Source organism: Pseudorca crassidens, chromosome 1 (genome assembly GCF_039906515.1).
Source record: "Pseudorca crassidens isolate mPseCra1 chromosome 1, mPseCra1.hap1, whole genome shotgun sequence".
Classification (NCBI taxonomy): Eukaryota; Metazoa; Chordata; class Mammalia; order Artiodactyla; family Delphinidae; genus Pseudorca; species Pseudorca crassidens.
Window position 1 is genome coordinate 22,456,552 of NC_090296.1, and position 17,091 is coordinate 22,473,642.

A 17,091-nucleotide genomic window follows, 5' to 3' on the forward strand; every position below is an offset into this window, starting at 1 on the left:
GTTAGTGCTCCCTGAGGTGAGAGCCTCTGAATGGAGTAAGTAGAGGAGCAGATCTAAAGTACTTAGCACAGTGGCTTGCACATAGTACTCCTGTCCACATTTCCTAAGATGGGAGGGGCTAAATTATCCTGGTTGCTTCCAGCAAGCATCCAAAGCATTTGTGGCAGTCGTGAAGGAACAATAAAATTCCAGAGGCCTTTTATTTGCTCTAGCCTTCCAGTATTATACACATGGCAGTGTACACACGCACACACACACACACACACACACACACACACACACACACACATACATCTCTTTTTCAGGTGCTGGTGCCTCACAGGTGGCTCTTGCCATGTTTTGCCCTGTGGTCTTGGTGGTGCCATTTCAGGGCAAACCAATAGGAAATGAAGAAGCAGACCCTAAATGTGAGCAGAACTCTTAGTCATACTCTCTTCTGCTTCCTTCCTTGCCTTAACATAATCACTAGGCAACTTGTTATGGCTTGTTTTCCAGAAAGGTCCAGAGAAGTCTATTGCATCGTCTAGTTTGTAGGGCCAGCTAATCCTGGGGCATGGTGGGCTTTTGAGTGGGTGCTAACAGATGGTGTGAAAGGAGGTAATTCCTGCCCTGGGGGAACTAACCTGGGAAAATAAAACTAGCACACCTGAAATAATTAGCCACCAATTCTGTGCTAAATCATGTGCTACTGACCCAGTGTTAGTGCAATGGGGGTGAGGGTAAATTGGAGATTGGTGAGGGTACCCGTCTCCTGAGGTACCTAGTGCTGTGCCTTGTGGGAAGATTGAGCAATGTGTGTGTGTGTGTGTGTGGATATATACGTATATATATAAACTACATGCGTATAGACACATACACGTGTGGCAGCTTTTCCCACGTCTTTTTTTTTAAATTAGATCAGAGTTTTAATTTTAAGTATTTCATTATAAAATATTATTATAAAATTAAAAGACATTTTAAGGGAAACATAAAAAAGGAGCCATCCCCAATCCCACATCCCTAACGCAATTAATTTATCAAAAAGTGTAGCTCATTCTTAGTCTCTTCAGCGTCCAGCCCGGTTCCCCGGCACGGAAAAGGGGCTGAGTGGATGTCTGTGAATGGCCATACCACTAGTTCCTATACCAGGTATCTAGACAGTGACGTTACAGAGGGTGCCAGCCCAGCACCTCTCACAGGCTGAGTTCTTTACTGCATTATTGTGTTGACCTCTTCTCATAGTGTGAGGGGGGCAGTAGCAGAGGCTCAGCATGGCTAGGTAACTAGGGGAGTGCTTAGCAGCTTTTCCGTTAGGCCATCGAGCCTTCCTGAGATACAATAAATGTAGAGAGGTAGGTGCCTAGGGTAGAATGTTTCTCCCACTGCGTCTGGGCAGTGTTAATGTTTCTCCTTTACCCCGTAGAAGAGGATGTCACTGTTTCCCCCGCCAAACTTCTCAAAGAACATTCTCATTCCTAAGGTATCAGTGCCAACAAGTTCTGTGGCTTCTGTTTACCTGCTTTTCAGGTAAAGCAGGCTTACCTGTTGGTACTTGCACAGCTTTGAAGAGTGCGTCATGGGCCTAGTTGATGTAAGATGAACTAAAACTGATTCAACTTCTCCTGTCTAGGACGGCCCCCCCTCACCTTTGCTCTCTTTATCCCACTAAACAGTTTGAGCCGCAAGTAGGCTGACTGGTCCAGATCTTTGGTCTGGGTTCACTGGATGTATTAGCTTCCTAGAGCTGCCCGAAAAAGTTACCATGAACTGGGTGGCCTAAAACAAGGGAAATTTATTCTCTCATAGTTCTGGAGGCTAGAAATCCGAAGTCAGTGTGTCAGGAGGGCCGTGCGCTCTCACAAGCCTGTGGGGAAGAATCCTTTCTTGCCTCTTCTAGTATCTGGTGGCATTGGCAATCCTTGGCATTTCTGGGTTTATGGCAGCATAACGTCAATCTCTGAGTCCATCCCCACATGGTCTTCCCCGTGTATCTCTGTGTCTCCCTGTCCCTTATAAGGACACCAGTGATTGGATTTAGAGCCCACTCTAATCTGGTATGACCTTATCTTAAATAGATTACGTTTGCAAAGACTGTATTTCCGCATAAGGTCATATTCACAGGTTCTGGGGGTTAGGACATCAGCCTACCTTTTGGGAAGATACAGTTGAACCCAGTACGCTAGGTGAGCCTTCAGTGTACCGCAGGCCAAGTCAAATGTAATAATAGTACTGATTTATCGTTCTTATGGAGAATATTGATTCCTTCTTACGTCTCTAGTGATGTAATTGAGTTGATCCTGTTCTCTCTTGCCCCAACCCTGTGGGTCACCAACAGTACTTATTTTCAAAATAGCCAACTGGAATAATTATTATCCTGGAACAAATAATGCCCATTTCCATTCCTTTATACGATTAAATGTAAATTCATGAGCAGAGACTTTGTTTTGTTCACTTCTATGTCTCCAGCATCTTAAAGCCATCATCAGCTTGGGACAAAGTAAACCCAGCGTCCCTTTATTTATTCACCCAGCATTTATTAAGCAACTAGGTCTGGAGGAAACAGTGCTGCAACTAGTAGTAACTACATTTTATTGAGCATCTACTCATTTTTTGGACACTGGAACAGGCTCTTTGCATACTTTATCATGAATCCTCACAGAAACCACAAAGTAGGTATTGTATCCCTATTTTATAGATGAGAAAACTGGGTGTCAAAATGTTAAACTTTGACCAAAATCATAGAGCTCGTAAGAATCAAGTATGAATCTGAATGATGTGCTGTGGACCCGTCTTTCTCTACCCTTGGAGTGAAGATTTCTGGATGATGTTTCCCAGTTGTTTTCCCCAGAAATCTAATTGAGTAGTTTTTTTTTTAACTTGATCATCTTTTCAGTATAATAGATTCAGTATAATAGATTTTAATAAAATATGTAGATAGAAAGGAACTCTGATATACTAACATAAAACCTCATGGCCAAAAGCAGAAGTGGGAAATATATGCTTTCATTTCAGGCAAATATAAACCTTTAATAATAATAATAGCATCCCAATTAATAAATGAAAAAGTAATGGGAGAAAATCACCATTTTCCAATCCCTATGAAATAATACCTAGGCACTGATTCTCAATGGCTGCTAAGCGCACAAAATCAGAGGTAATCGATATGAGTTGCCTCCTGATGGAAGTACACAATACCACCTATCAATTTGCTGTTCTATCCAGAAATCCAATATGAATTTCATCAAGCCTCTAGATCTAACTATGAATTCATGGAAACACGGGGGGCAGAGAACTTGTTAAATCACAACATAATTAAAATGTGGATTGTGGGACAAACTATATGACAAAAGAACCAGGTTCTTCAACTAATAAACAGAAAGAAAAAAAAAGATGAAAAAAGAACTTTTATATTAAAAAAGACAACACTTATCAACTAATTGCAGAATTGATTTGAACCAAGTGCAAAAAAAAATCTTTGAGACATTTGGAGAAATTTTAATACTTACTAGATATTGGATAATATTAAGTAATTATAGTTTTTTGCTGTAATATTTTTGTTACGCTTATAAACAGAATCCTTTTCTTTTGGAGATACATGCGGAAATGTTTTTGGATAAAATGATGTGATACTGGGAACTTGCTTCAAAATAATGCAGAGTGGGTAGGGATATAGGTGAAACAAGGTTTGAATGCATTGATAATTAAGCTGGTGATACGTACGTGGAGGTTTGTTACACCTTTCTCTCCACTTTTATATATGTTTGAAAATTTCCATAACAAAAAATTTTAAAAAACGTTTTATAATTATTGCTAAAAGGAAGTAGTTCAGAGGGTCTGATAAAACAAGAGGAATGAAGGAAAAAAATCTCTGTCCATATGAAAAATAAGCTGGTCCATTTTCTACTGGAATTGTGTTCACCTACTAGTTAGTATTCTGATGGACCTGCTCTGGGAACAGCAGCTGAGTAGGCTATGGGCTGGGTGATCAGGAACAGCAGAAACAACTTAGTTCCTCTTTTAAAGCAATTGTCATGCTCTACCGCCAGCACATTTAGAGCTGAGAGCAGTGATGGTCACTACTGATATTCATGCTGTTACCTGGAACTCTGCCCTTTAAAGAATGTTTCACATACTTCTTTCAGTTAATCGTCAATCACAGCCAGTGAGGTAGATGATATTATCGTCACTCGAGAGACCAGGAAGCTGGAGTTCCGACCTGTGAGTTGACCAGAACATACGTAGCGGAGCTGGCACCCCAGCCCTGTCTCGGATGCCGTTAAGCACTGCTGTTCCTTCCTTACTCCTGATCTCACAGCAGCCAAAGCAAGCATTTCTTTTAAACGTGTGCCTTTGTCGGAGCAGGGCTGCGCTACCTGACTTCTTTCTGGATGGACAGTCGTTGCTGAATATAATTGAGAGTAAGAAACAATGCACTGGACATGAAGGTTATGCTAAATTAGAGGGCAGGAGAGGGGACAAATACCCCCCACTTGAATAAGCTCCTACCATCTTCTAGGTGCTGTGCTGAAATCTATCTTCTAGCACTGGGGGTGGGAGTCAAAGCGGAAGAGGGAAGGAGTTAGATCCTCCGTCCTTTTTTTTTTTTTTTAACCCTTAGGGTGAAATGCATAGCATGCAGTCAACTGTAACCACATTAAGGGAATGCGAGTCTCTCCTCTTCCTCCCTTCTCTCAGTTGGCCCCTCTGTGACTTACCTCACCTTCAAGGCTTTCCTTGCTGGGGAAGAAGGATGGGGAGCAAAAAGAGAGAGAGAGATTGGCAGGAGGACCAGGTCAAAGCATGGGCACCCCAAACCAAGCTAAGACCCTGCGTGATTTCCCAAACTATAGAGGTGTTCTGCAACTATGTTAGGGGGAAAAAACCTGGTGGACTGATGTGGAAGGTCTCTGGCTTTTTTAGGAAAATGTATTGAGAGGGTAAGAAGGTATTGATTCCCTTTTTCCCTAGACAGTTTTTCTAAGAGAAATGAGTCAGTCAAATCATTTCTCAGATGACCTTTTAAATTCTAAGGAGGCAGGAAAAGCTATTTCTAATTAAATGTTTAATGCTTGTTCTAACTTGTGTACTAATATTATGTCAGGTTTGTGATACAATATATTCTGTGATACGATGTACGTATAGAATATGTTGGAGTCCCTTGTGTAGTCATATGGGGTTCAAATGTGTGCACATTTAAAAATTGTTTCATGACTGAGACAATGTAACAGGGTATGTGCCCAGAAGTGACCCACACATTTTCTGGATGTTATTTCATTAATCAGTAAAAAGGAAGGGTTGTAGGGACTAATCTCTCAAAAACTCTGAGGCATGGAACATCATTCTGCTATTTTAAATGAGATTTGTATCTCTGTTTTACAAGATCTTATTATGTCTGGAATTTATAGGAAGCCAAGGTCAGGTGTTGGAACAGAACCCCCAATTATCAATACATTATCCTAAGGGAAAATGGCCCCCACTTTCTAGTGCTACTTTGAGGAATATATCGTGGCAAAGATTGGGGTTGCTGACATCATGTTTACTTTGTTGATAGAACTTCAGGCACTTACTGTGCACTCAGAGTGCTGGGTGTGCACTCTGAGATGGCTCACTCAATCTGAAAATGGGGATAATAATAGCACATCTTCAAAGGATTGTTGCAAGTAAGGCTTCATCGAATTAATATGTACAAAAAATATGCTCGAGTGGTTGCTGTGGTGTCATTGTCATCATCGTTGTTGATCCTCACAATGGCTGGTAGTGTGGCTTAGGTCTAGGGGTCCTCTCCATCCTGTACACAAGGGTCAAGTGTGGGGTTAGACAGAGCTGGGAAGGGAATCCAGGCATTCTGACACTGAGTCACCAAGCATCCTGTGACCCACGTAGGGGACCCTTTAGTAAAGCAGTAATCCTATATTATAGATCTACCTTTTACTTTTTTTGACTCTGACTTGCTAGTAGCAATTCTATATGCTGATATGGAAAATCCCAAATACATTATTAAGTTAAAAAAAAAAGTGCCAAATAACACACCCTGGTTATACTTTAATCCCAGTTGTGTTATTTTTAAAAGGGTATTCATATATGCTTTACAAACACAAACATTTCTGAAGCGGGTACATAAAAAATTCTTAACAGTGGTTACCCCTGGGGAATGGGAATGATTGCTAGAATAGGTAGATTTTTATTTTTTATTTTATATCCTTATATACTATTTGAAATTGTCATGAGTTTTTTATGTTTAAAAAATTTTTAAAAAAAAAGAAAAAGGAAGGTGTGTTAGTCTGTTCAGGCTGCTATAACAAAATACCACAGACTGGGTGACTTATTATATAAACAACAGAAATAAGTTATTTCTCATAATTCTGGGGGCTGGAAGTCTGAGATCAGGTAAGGGTCCTCCTTGTTGTATCCTCACGTGGTGGAAGGGCTCCTTTATAAGAGCACTAATACCATTCATGAGAGCTCCACCCTCATTACTTAATCATGTTCCAAAGGCCCCACCTCCTAACGCCATCACAGTGGGAACTGGGTTCCAGCATGGGAGTTTTGGGAGGACATCAACATTCAGAGTAGAGCAAAGGGGGAGAAGAGTCCAACAGTAACCCATTTCTGTAAGTGTTTCCCAAACCCAGAAGATCTCCTTGTCCCAAGTAGACAACCTTTGGGAAAGGAAACATGACACTCTAAGTCTGGAGCTAGGAGATTCATAATATATATATTAGCATATTAAAGGTTGTGAGGAGCTACAGTAAAGAAACCTGCACAGCACATTTTTTTTTTCATCTTTATTACACCTATTAGTATCCTGCAGAATTACATTTCATGGCACAGCAGTTTTGGAAATGGTATAAAAATTTAAGAAAAGGTGACTTAGCCTTCTGTCAACTGCGAGTAGAAGAAAGGTGAGTATTTCTTCAGGAATGGTGGGAGAGGTGCCTGGTGGTCCAGTGGGATGATGCTGGGTCTTAGATTCAGACACACCTGGGTCCAAATCCTGGGTTTTCCATTCACTAGCTGCCTGAGCTCTAGCTAGGTTACCTAACCTCTGGGTCTCAGCGTGCTCACCTGTGAAAGAGGAAGAGGAATTCCTGAGGATGTTTTCAGGAATAAATGAGATAAGTACCTGGTTCTAATAGGTGTTAGTTCTCCTCACCCTTCTCCATCTCTCTATCTCCTTCTATTGTAATACTGCTGTGCCTTTGTTCATGAACACCCACATTTACCAAAACAAATTACTGAAGGATTCCCTCCATTTATGAAAGGCTTCATTTCAGGATTTATCAAAGGCCAGGCTCTCAGGCAACAAGTTCTTGCATTTTCAATGTGACTCCATTTCTAAAATCTTGATTTTCAGATACCTATTTCAAGAATGTGCCTGATAGAAAAATTCATTCTCTAAATCGCATCTGGGTTTGCCTGCTCCGGGTCATTCCAGGCCCAGCACCAAGGTTGCCTGTTACTCTCATTTTCTGTGCCAGGATTAATGCTCAAAAACAGTGGAAACAAATTTCAGGGTTAAATGTAAAAGTATGTGCAGGAAAGCATGGCCTTTTCAAAGTAACCTTTTGCATTGAGCTCTTGGAATCTAATTTCCCAAGTGTTATTTGCCTCCCCAAAGTACCCACGCTTGTGCAGATTGAGTTGAAAGTTCAGGAAGTATTAACAAAAGGAATCGGAAGCAAGATCTCTGAAGAATCTGCCTATCTGCGCCTGGCCTCTCTCTCCTCCTGGGTGTGCCCCGCCTGGGAAGGCCAGTGAGTAACCTGCGCATTTTTTTTTTTCCATCTTGGCCCTTCCCACCCAGACTGGAGAACTGAGTGGCAGGCAGGCAGGCAGGCAGGCAGGCCGCGAGTCCTGTTCAAGCATGCATGGAGCATACCTCTACCTGCACCCAAGTCCTGGACCCCTCGCCACCCTTCCCCCACCCCAGGAGGAGCCAGAGCCCCGGCCAGGGTCCACAGGGGTTTTTTGCCCCTCAGGGTAAGGGCTGCCAGCAGTGGAACCACTTCATTTTATTTGCTTTGGTGTTGGCTTTCCTTTTCCATTGTGTTTAGATGGGAGAGTTTCTGATAGAATTGAAGGCGTTTTGTTTTGTTGATTGGCTAGTTCTCAGTGGTCCCAAGACAAAGGCACCTCTTCTCCCAGCGGGGTTTATTAGAACTTGTAATCTGATAGCCTGGCCTTGAGCAAAATTTAACCTTCTAATTACCTCTGGTTAGTATAGTTTACCCTTTAGCCCCATAGGAAAAAAAATTACATTGCTTACCAAATGGGTTTTGGAGAAGGAAAAGTGGTAAGAATTGTGAGCATTTTAATACATGGGCACCTCTGACTAATTGAAAAGTAGCTTAATTGTTACCATAGCTTTAAAATAGACCAAGATGACATTTTGTCTCAAAACTAAAACTAGTCAACAGAAAACCCTATTTTCAGTGTCCAATGAAAGATACCAGCAGAAGGGTTTGAGTCAAAGAGTTAAAAGATAAGTTGGTTCCATTAAATATACAGGAACATGGAAGTATTGAATTAAATCTGTGGTGCTCTGGGAAGAAAGAAGTCAGATGTTCAATGTGGGATTCATGTGGCATTTAACGGAGAAAACTGAGACCTTTGTGTGGTGTGTGGAGAATTCTTTGAAGAGAGAGTCAGAAGGCAGATGGAGGAGGCTGGGAAGCAGGTTTTTTGCATGGAGCTGGTGCCAAGGACTTCTCCCCTGATTGCTGTGGGTGAGAGTAATTCAGAGCAATCAAGCGCTGCATTGTTAACAGGCTTCTGAGTCTCAAATATTTATTCTAAACACAAGCCGTTGATTGCACTGGCATGTGAAGGAATAAAACTGTTGCCTCTGGGTCCTGGCCTCACCCAAACTTTAATATCTAAGGAGATTTCAAGAAAAATGTCACAGGAAAGACAGCATTTGTGTATGTGTCACGTGAATTTGCTACTATACCAGTATAGTACTGTATATTTGAGACGGCCCTATTTTTTAACAGCCATGAGGAATTTCATGGTCATTAGAGAGTGAAGATGATGCACTAAGCGATTTTGTAGGAGCACGGCCTGGGAAGCTGTAACAGAAATTGCCCAGACTGGAGGCACTTACAAGACACATGTGCAAGTTTGGCCAGTGCCCAGGTATCTGCAGAGGCAGCCCAGGTTCTTTCTTGGCACTGCTCTGCAGGCAACTGAAGGATTCTCTATAAGGAGCAACCTGTACTTCACATGTCTAGGTTTTTAGAGCAGCAGTAAACAATAGCCCTGAAAAGTACTGTACCCAGAGGGTCTGAAGTCGTGGTATGTGTGTATTGAAGTGGGAAGGGGCACAGGCAGGGTGACTGTCCCCTTCTTAGATAGCATACCTCTCTTCTAAGTTTCAGGAAAGTACAGGGTGGCTTTTGCTGAGCAGAAATCAGTAATTCTTCATCATTGTCATTATCACTGTTCCTGTGGTGATAATGCCAGTAGTTTGCTTTCTTACAGCTCTGGATTCCCCTTGGCTAGTGAATCAAAAGCATAGATTGACTGTGGCCCAATCAGCCAGCTCATTAGAAGACGTCCAGGAACGCCACTTATTTTGTTGCCAAGTGAGCAAGAGATGGGGGTGGGAACCCTCATGATGATTTTACCTAGAGATGCAGGGTTTCAATTTGTGACTCTTTTCAGTGATGATTGAAAAACAAACAGACGCAGCTTCAGGCCACCTGTGGAGTTAACAGTACTGATAGCCACTCTGGGTCTCACAGGCACTTGCGCTTTGGATCCTAAGCATTACAGTATAAAAACATCGCCATTCTTGCCAAACCTTCTCCTCTCCCAGATCCAGTGCTTAGGAAGAGAATAAAGTTCTGAAGAGTGTAGGCAACATTTCTTCCTATAGAGGGCCTGTTCTAAATGTTTTCAGAACTTCCTGGAATTTCTACATAAACTAAAATAAGTGCAGTATCTTCTTGAACCTGGCTTTTCTGAGGCATCTTTATGGTAAATTTATCATTTCTTTTTATTTCCTTGTGTTTTTCATCCACTCCTGTTTCTTAGTCTTTGAAGCAGTGAACCTACCAAGCAGAGGGAAAACTGGCTGTATTAAACGGGAACCAAACCGTGCACTTGAGACAGCTTTGCATTTGAGCAGAGTCTGCTTTCTCCTACACTCTCTAAAGAGCCTTCAGGCACTACCCAGCCCTGGCCACTTCTCTGCCAGCCTGTGTTTTCTGGTTTCTGCAGCTCTTTTCTCTACCACCTCCTGCTGTCCCAGACCTCACAAGTAGGTATTTAGAGAATTCAAGGGGAGTTAACCAAAAGGTCATGGTGATTTTCCCAAAACACAGAAAGCAGCACCTTAGTAGGGATGCTATAATAGCTGCTGCTACATCCCAGCCAGACTGCATACATCTTAGGGCCTGGGGCAAGGAAGATAGTTGTGGATTCAGCCACTGTAGTTTAGTGCATTTCCTCAACAGTCACAGTCAGGGCAAGGGTGATGAAGTAGGGAAGTGGAACGAAGAGGGCTTTGCCAGCAGCTGGTGGCAAAAATATAATTAGCCTCAGCCTGTAATCTTCAGTGAGCTCCAGCTTCCTGCTCCTCAAGACTATTTGCTACTTTTGTGTTATCTTTTTTCTGTCATATTTCTTCTGCGTTGCTTCTCCTCGTGTTAATGGTTTGGGGTCCCTTGGAGGATGTAGCCCTGGTAATCATTCAGTCACCTTTCATCTGTAGGCATATCCTCAGCCCGGAAGAGACATCACAGAGAGACCTGCCCTAAAACAAATCCTCGTAAGGGTGGCGTGTCATCTAGCATCATCTTTAAAAACATCAAAGGATAAAATAAAATGTGCTAATAGATTTCTTTTGCTTTAGTTTGAGACCAAGATCGTGAGGATTAAGATGTGTGTGTGTGTGTGTGTGTGTGTGTGTGTGTGCGCGCGCGCCCAGGCAGGAGTAGAAATGAGGAATATCAGATGAAATGCCAACCTGAGAATTTTATAACTTTGTGAGCTTAGGGTGAAAACTTTGGCCCACACGTAGAAATCACATTTGGCTGGAGCCGATATTTTTCTTCCACTAGGTTGTATAGTAAATTGATTGAAAAAATGGCCCCAATTATTTCCCTCTTTGAATCTAGACCCTTGTGATGTGATTTTGTAGCTTCTCTTACCAAGAAGTGGAGTCTGTTTCCCCAGCCCTTGAATCTGTGCTTGGCCTCATAACTTACTTTGGCCAATAGAATGTGCAGAAGTAAAGGTGTGCTTGTGTACTGGTCCCCAGCCTAGGTGTTTTTTTTTTTTTTTAAAAACATCTTTATTAGAGTATAATTGCTTTACCATGGTGTGTTAGTTTCCGCTTTATAACAAAGTGAATCAGTTAGTTATACATACAAATATGTCCCTATATCTCTTCCCTCTTGCATCTCCCTGCCTCCCACCCGCCCTATCCCACCCCTCTAGGTGATCACAAAGCACCCAGCTGATCTCCCTGTGCTATGCAGCGGCTTCCCACTAGCTATTTTACGTTTGGTAGTGTATATATGGCCATGCCACTCTCTCACTTAGTCCCAGCTTACCCTTCCCCCTTCCCGTGTCCACAAGTCCATACACTATGTCTGCGTCTTCGTTCCTGTCCTGCCCCTCTGTTCTACAGAACCATTTTTTTTTAGATTCCATATATATAATATGTTAGCATAGGGTATTTGTTTTTCTCTCTCTGACTTACTTCACTCTGTATGACAGACTCTAGGTCCATCCACCTCACTACAAATAACTCAATTTCATTTCTTTTTATGGCTGAGTAATATTCCATTGTATATATGTGCCACATCTTCTTTATCCAATCATCTGTCAGTGGACACTTAGGTTGCTTCCATGTCCTAGCTATTATAAATAGAGCTGCAGTGAACATTGTGGTACATGACTCTTTCTGAATTATGGTTTTCTCAGAGTATATGCCCAGGAGTGGGATTGCTGGGTTGTGTGCTAGTTCTATTTTTAGTTTTTTAAGGAACCTCCATACTGTTCTCCATAGTGGCTGTATCAATTTACATTCCCACCAACAGTGCAAGAGGGTTCCCTTTTCTCCACACCCTCTCCAGCATTTATTGTTTGTAGGGTTTTTGATGATGGCCATTCTGACTGGTGTGAGCTCCTGCCTCATTGTAGTTTTCATTTGCATTTCTGTAATGATTAATGATGTTGAGCATTTTTTCATGTGTTTGTTGGCAGTCTGCATATCTTCTTTGGAGAAATGTCTATTTAGGTCTTCTGCCCATTTTTGGATTGGGTTGTTTGTTTTTTTGTTATTGAGCTGCATGAGCTGCTTGTAAATTTTGGAGATTAATCCTTTGTCAGTTGCTTCAGTTGCAAATATTTTCTCCCATTCTGAGGGTTGTCTTTTTGTCTTGTTTATGGTTTCCTTTGCTGTACAAAATCTTTTAAGTTTCATTAAGTCACATTTTTTTTTGTTTTTATTTCCATTTCTCTAGGAGGTGGGTCAAAAAGGATCTTGCTGTGATTTATGTCATAGAGTGTTCTGCCTCTGTTTTCCTCTAAGAATTTTATAGTGTCTGGCCTTTCATTTAGGTCTTTAATCCATTTTGAGTTTATTTTTGTGTATGGTGTTAGGGAGTGTTCTAATTTCATTCTTTTACATGTAGCTGTCCAGTTTTCCCAACACCACTTATTGAAGAGACTGTCTTTTCTCCATTGTATATTCTTGCCTCCTTTATCAAAAATAAGGTGACCATATGTGTGTGGGTTTATCTCTGGGCTTTCTATCCTGTTCCATTGATCTATATTTCTGTTTTTGTGCCAGTACCATACTGTCTTGATTACTGTAGCTTTGTAGTATAGTCTGAAGTCTGGGAGCCCGGTTCCTCCAGCTCCGTTTTTCTTTCTCAAGATAGCTTTGGATATTCGGGGTCTTTTCTGTTTCCATACAAATTGTGAAATTTTTTGTTCTAGTTCTGTGAAAAATGCCATTGGTAGTTTGATAGGGATTGCATTGAATCTGTAGATTGCTTTGGGTAGTGTAGTCATTTTCACAATGTTGATTCTTCCAATCCAAGAACATGGTATATGTCTCCATCTGTTTGTATCATCTTTAATTTCTTTCATCAGTGTCTTCTAGTTTTCTGCATACAGGTCTTTTGTCTCCCTAGGTAGGTTTATTCCTAGGTATTTTATTCTTTTTGTTGCATTAGTAAATGGGAATGTTTCCTAAATTTCTTTCAGACTTTTCATCATTAGTGTATAGGAATGCAAGAGATTTCTGTGCATTAATTTTGTATCCTGCTGCTTTACCAAGTGCATTGATCAGCTCTAGTAGTTTTCTGGTAGCATCTTTAGGATTTTCTATGTATAGTATCATATCATCTGCAAACAGTGACAGCTTTTCTTCTTGTTTTCTGATTTGGATTCCTTTTATTTGTTTTTCTTCTCTGGTTGCTGTGGCTAAAACTTTCAAAACTATGGTGAATAAAAGTGGTGAGAGAGGACAACCTTGTCTTGTTCCTGATGTTAAAGGAAATGGTTTCAGTTTTTTGCCATTGAGAATGATGTTGGCTGTGGGTTTGTCATATATGGCCTTTATTATGTTGAGGTAAGTTCCCTCTATGCCTACTTTCTGGAGGGTTTTTATCATAAATGGTTGTTGAATTTTGTTGAGAGCTTTTACTGCATCTATTGAGATGACCATATGGTTTTTCTCCTTCAGTTTTTTAATATGGTTTATCACATTGATTCATGTGCATATATTGAAGAATCGTTGCATTCTTGGGATAAACCCCACTTGATCATGGTGTATGATCTTTTTAATGTGCTGTTGGATTCTGTTTGCTAGTATTTTGTTGAGGATTTTTGCATCTATGTTCATTGGTGATATTGGCCTGTAGTTTTCTTTCTTTGTGACATCTTTTTCTGGTTTTGGTATCAGCGTGATGGTGGCCTCATAGAATGAGTTTGGGAGTGTTCCTTCCTGTGTTATATTTTGGAAGAGTTTCAGAAGGATAGGTGTTAGCTCTTCTCTAAATGTTTGATAGAATTCGTCGTTGATGCCATCTGGTCCTGGGCTTTTGTTGGTTGGAAGATTTTTAATCACAGTCTCAATTTCAGTGCTTGTGATTGGTCTGTTCATATATTCTGTTTCTTCCTGATTCAGTCTCGGAAGGTTGTGCTTTTCTAAGAATTTGTCCATTTCTTCCAGGTTGTCCATTTTATTGGCATATAGTTGCTTGTAGTAATCTCTCATGATCGTTTGTATTTCTGCAGTGTCAGTTGTTGCTTTTCCTTTTTCATTTCTAATTCTATTGATTTGAGTCTTCTCCCTTTTTTCCTTGATGGTCTGGCTAATGGTTTATCAATTTTGTTTATCTTCTCAAAGAACCAGCTTTTAGTTTTATTGATCTTTGCTATTGTTTCCTTCATTTCTTTTTCATTTATTTCTGATCTGATCTTTATTATTTCTTTCCTTCTGGTAACTTTGGGGCTTTTTTGTTGTTCTTTCTCTAATTGCTTTAGCTGTAAGGTTACGTTGTTTATTTGTGATGTTTCTTGTTTCTTTTTTTTTTTTCTTTTTGCAGTATGCGGCCTCTCACTGCTGTGGCCTCTCCCGTTGCGGAGCACAGGCTCCGGACGCGCAGGCTCAGCGGCCATGGCTCATGGGCCCAGCCGCTCCACAGCATGTGGGATCTTCCCGGGCCGGGGCACGAACCCGTGTCCCCTGCATCGGCAGGCGGACTCTCAACCACTGCGCCACCAGGGAAGCCCTGTTTCGTGTTTCTTGAGGTAGGGTTGTATTACTATAAACGTCCCTCTTAGAACTGCTTTTGCTGCATCCCATAAGTTTTGGGTCATCGTGTTTTCATTGTCATTTGTTTTAGATATTTTTTGATTTCCTCTTTGATTTCTTCAGTGATCTCTTGGTTATTTAGTAGTGTATTGTTTAGCCTCCATGTGTTTGTATTTTTTACAGATTTTTTCCTGTAATTGATATCTAGTCTTGTAGCGTTGTGGTTGGAAAAGATACTTGATATGATTTCAGTTTTCTTAAGTTTACCAAGGCTTGATTTGTGACACAAGATATGATCTATCCTGGAGAATGTTCCATGAGCACTTGAGAGGAAAGTGTATTCTGTTGATTTTGGATGGAATGCCCTGTTAATATCCATTAAGTCCATTTTGTTTAATGTATCATTTAAAGCTTGTGTTTTCTTATTTATTTTCATTTTGGATGATCTGTCCATTGAAGAAAGTGGGTTGTTAACGTCCCCTACTATGATTTTGTTACTGTCCATTTCCCCTTTTATGGCTGTTAGCATTTGCCTTACGTATTGAGGTGCTCCTATGTTGGGTGCATAAATATTTACAATTGTTATATGTTCCTCTTGGATTGATTCCTTGATCATTATGTAGTGTCCTTCTTTTGTCTCTTGAAATAGTCTTTATTTTAAAGTCTATTTTGTCTGATATGAGAATTGCTACTCCAGCTTTCTTTTGATTTTCATTTGCATGGAATATCTTTTTCCATCCCCTCACTTTCAGTCTGTATGTGTCCCTAGGTCTGAAGTGGGTCTCTGTAGACAGCATATGTATGGGTCTTGTTTTTATATCCATTCAGCCAGTCTATGTCTTTTGGTTGGAGCATTTAAGCCATTTACATTTAAGGTAGCTATTGATATGCATGTTCCTATTACCATTTTCTTAATTGTTTTGGGTTGGTTATTGTAGATCTTTTCCTTCTCTTGTGTTTCCTGCCTAGAGAAGTTCATATAGCATTTGCTGTAAAGCTGGCTTGGTGGTGCTGAATTCCCTTCGCTTTTGCTTGTCTGTAAAGGTTTTAATTTCTCCATTGAATCTGAATGAGATCCTTGCTGGGTAGAGTAATCTTGGTTGTAGGTTTTTCCCTTTCATCACTTTAAATATGTCCTGCCACTCCCTTCTGGCTTGCACAGTTTCTGCTGAAAGATCAGCTGTTAACGTTAATATGTGTCTTGGCATGTTTCTCCTTGGATTTATCCTGTATGGGACTCTGTGCGCTTCCTGGACTTGATTGACTATTTCCTTTCCTTTCCTTTCCTTTCCTTTCCCATATTAGGGAAGTTTTCAACTATAATGTCTTCAAATATTTTCACAGTCCGTTTCTTTTTCTCTTCTTCTTCTGGGACCACTATAATTCGAATGTTGGTGTGTTTAATGTTGTCCCAGAGGTCTCTGAGACTGTCCTCAATTCTTTTCATTCTTTTTTCTTTATTCGGCTGTGCGGTAGTTATTTCCACTATTATATCTTCCAGGTCACTTATCTGTTATTCTCCTATTGATTTCTTCTAGAGAAGTCTTAATTCATTTATTGTGTTGTTCATCATTGTTTGTTTTCTCTTTAGTTCTTCTAGGCCCTTGTTAAACATTTCTTGCATTTTCTCTATTCTATTTCCAAGATTTTGGATCATCTTTACTATCATTACTCTGAATTCTTTTTCAGGTAGACTGCCTGTTTCCTCTTCATTTGTTAGGTCTGGTGGGTTTTTACCTTGCTCCTTCATCTGCTGTGTGTTTCTCTGTCTTCTCATTTTGCTTAACTTACTGTGTTTGGGGTCTCCTTTTCACAGGCTGCAGGTTCGTAGTTCGCGTTATTTTTGGTGTCTGCCCCCAGTGGGTGAGGTTGGTTCAGTGGGTTGTGTAGGCTTCCTGGTGGAGGGGAGTGGTGCCTGTGTTCTGGTGGATGAGGCTGGATCTTGTGTTCCTGGTAGGCAGCACCACATCCAGTGGTGTGTTTTGGGGTGTCTGTGATCTTATTATGATATTAGGCAGCCTCTCTGCTAATGGGTGGGGTTGTGTTCCTGTCTTGCTAGTTGTTTGGCGTAGGGTGTCCCGCACTCTAGCTTGCTGGTGATTGAGTGGAGCTGGGTCTTAGCGTTGAGATGGAGATCTCTGGGAGAGCTTTCGCCATTTGATGTTACGTGGAGCTGGGAGGTCTCTGGTGGACCAATGCCCTGAACTTGGCTCTGCCATCTGAGAGGCACAGGCCTGACACCTGGCTGGAGCACAAAAATCCTGTCAGCCACATGGCTCAGAAGAAACGGGAGGAAAAAAATAAAATAAAATAAAATTATTAAAATAAAAAATTTT

General features: G+C 41.0%; 1 protein-coding gene across 6 annotated transcripts in view; it reads left to right on the forward strand.

Annotated features, from left to right (window-relative positions):
- STON2 (stonin 2) overlaps window positions 1-17,091 on the forward strand; it is a 144,699-nt gene that overhangs the window by 81,339 nt on the left and 46,269 nt on the right. Inside the window, exon 1 of one of the 6 annotated variants that reach the window (XM_067728815.1) lies at window positions 7,818-7,959. The exons of the other annotated variants lie outside the window; for them this stretch is intronic. Coding sequence (XP_067584916.1) covers window positions 7,848-7,959 — 112 coding nt within the window. The 5' untranslated portion in view covers window positions 7,818-7,847. Of the gene's footprint in view, window positions 1-7,817; window positions 7,960-17,091 lie in introns of those variants that run through there. 6 annotated transcript variants of the gene reach the window in all.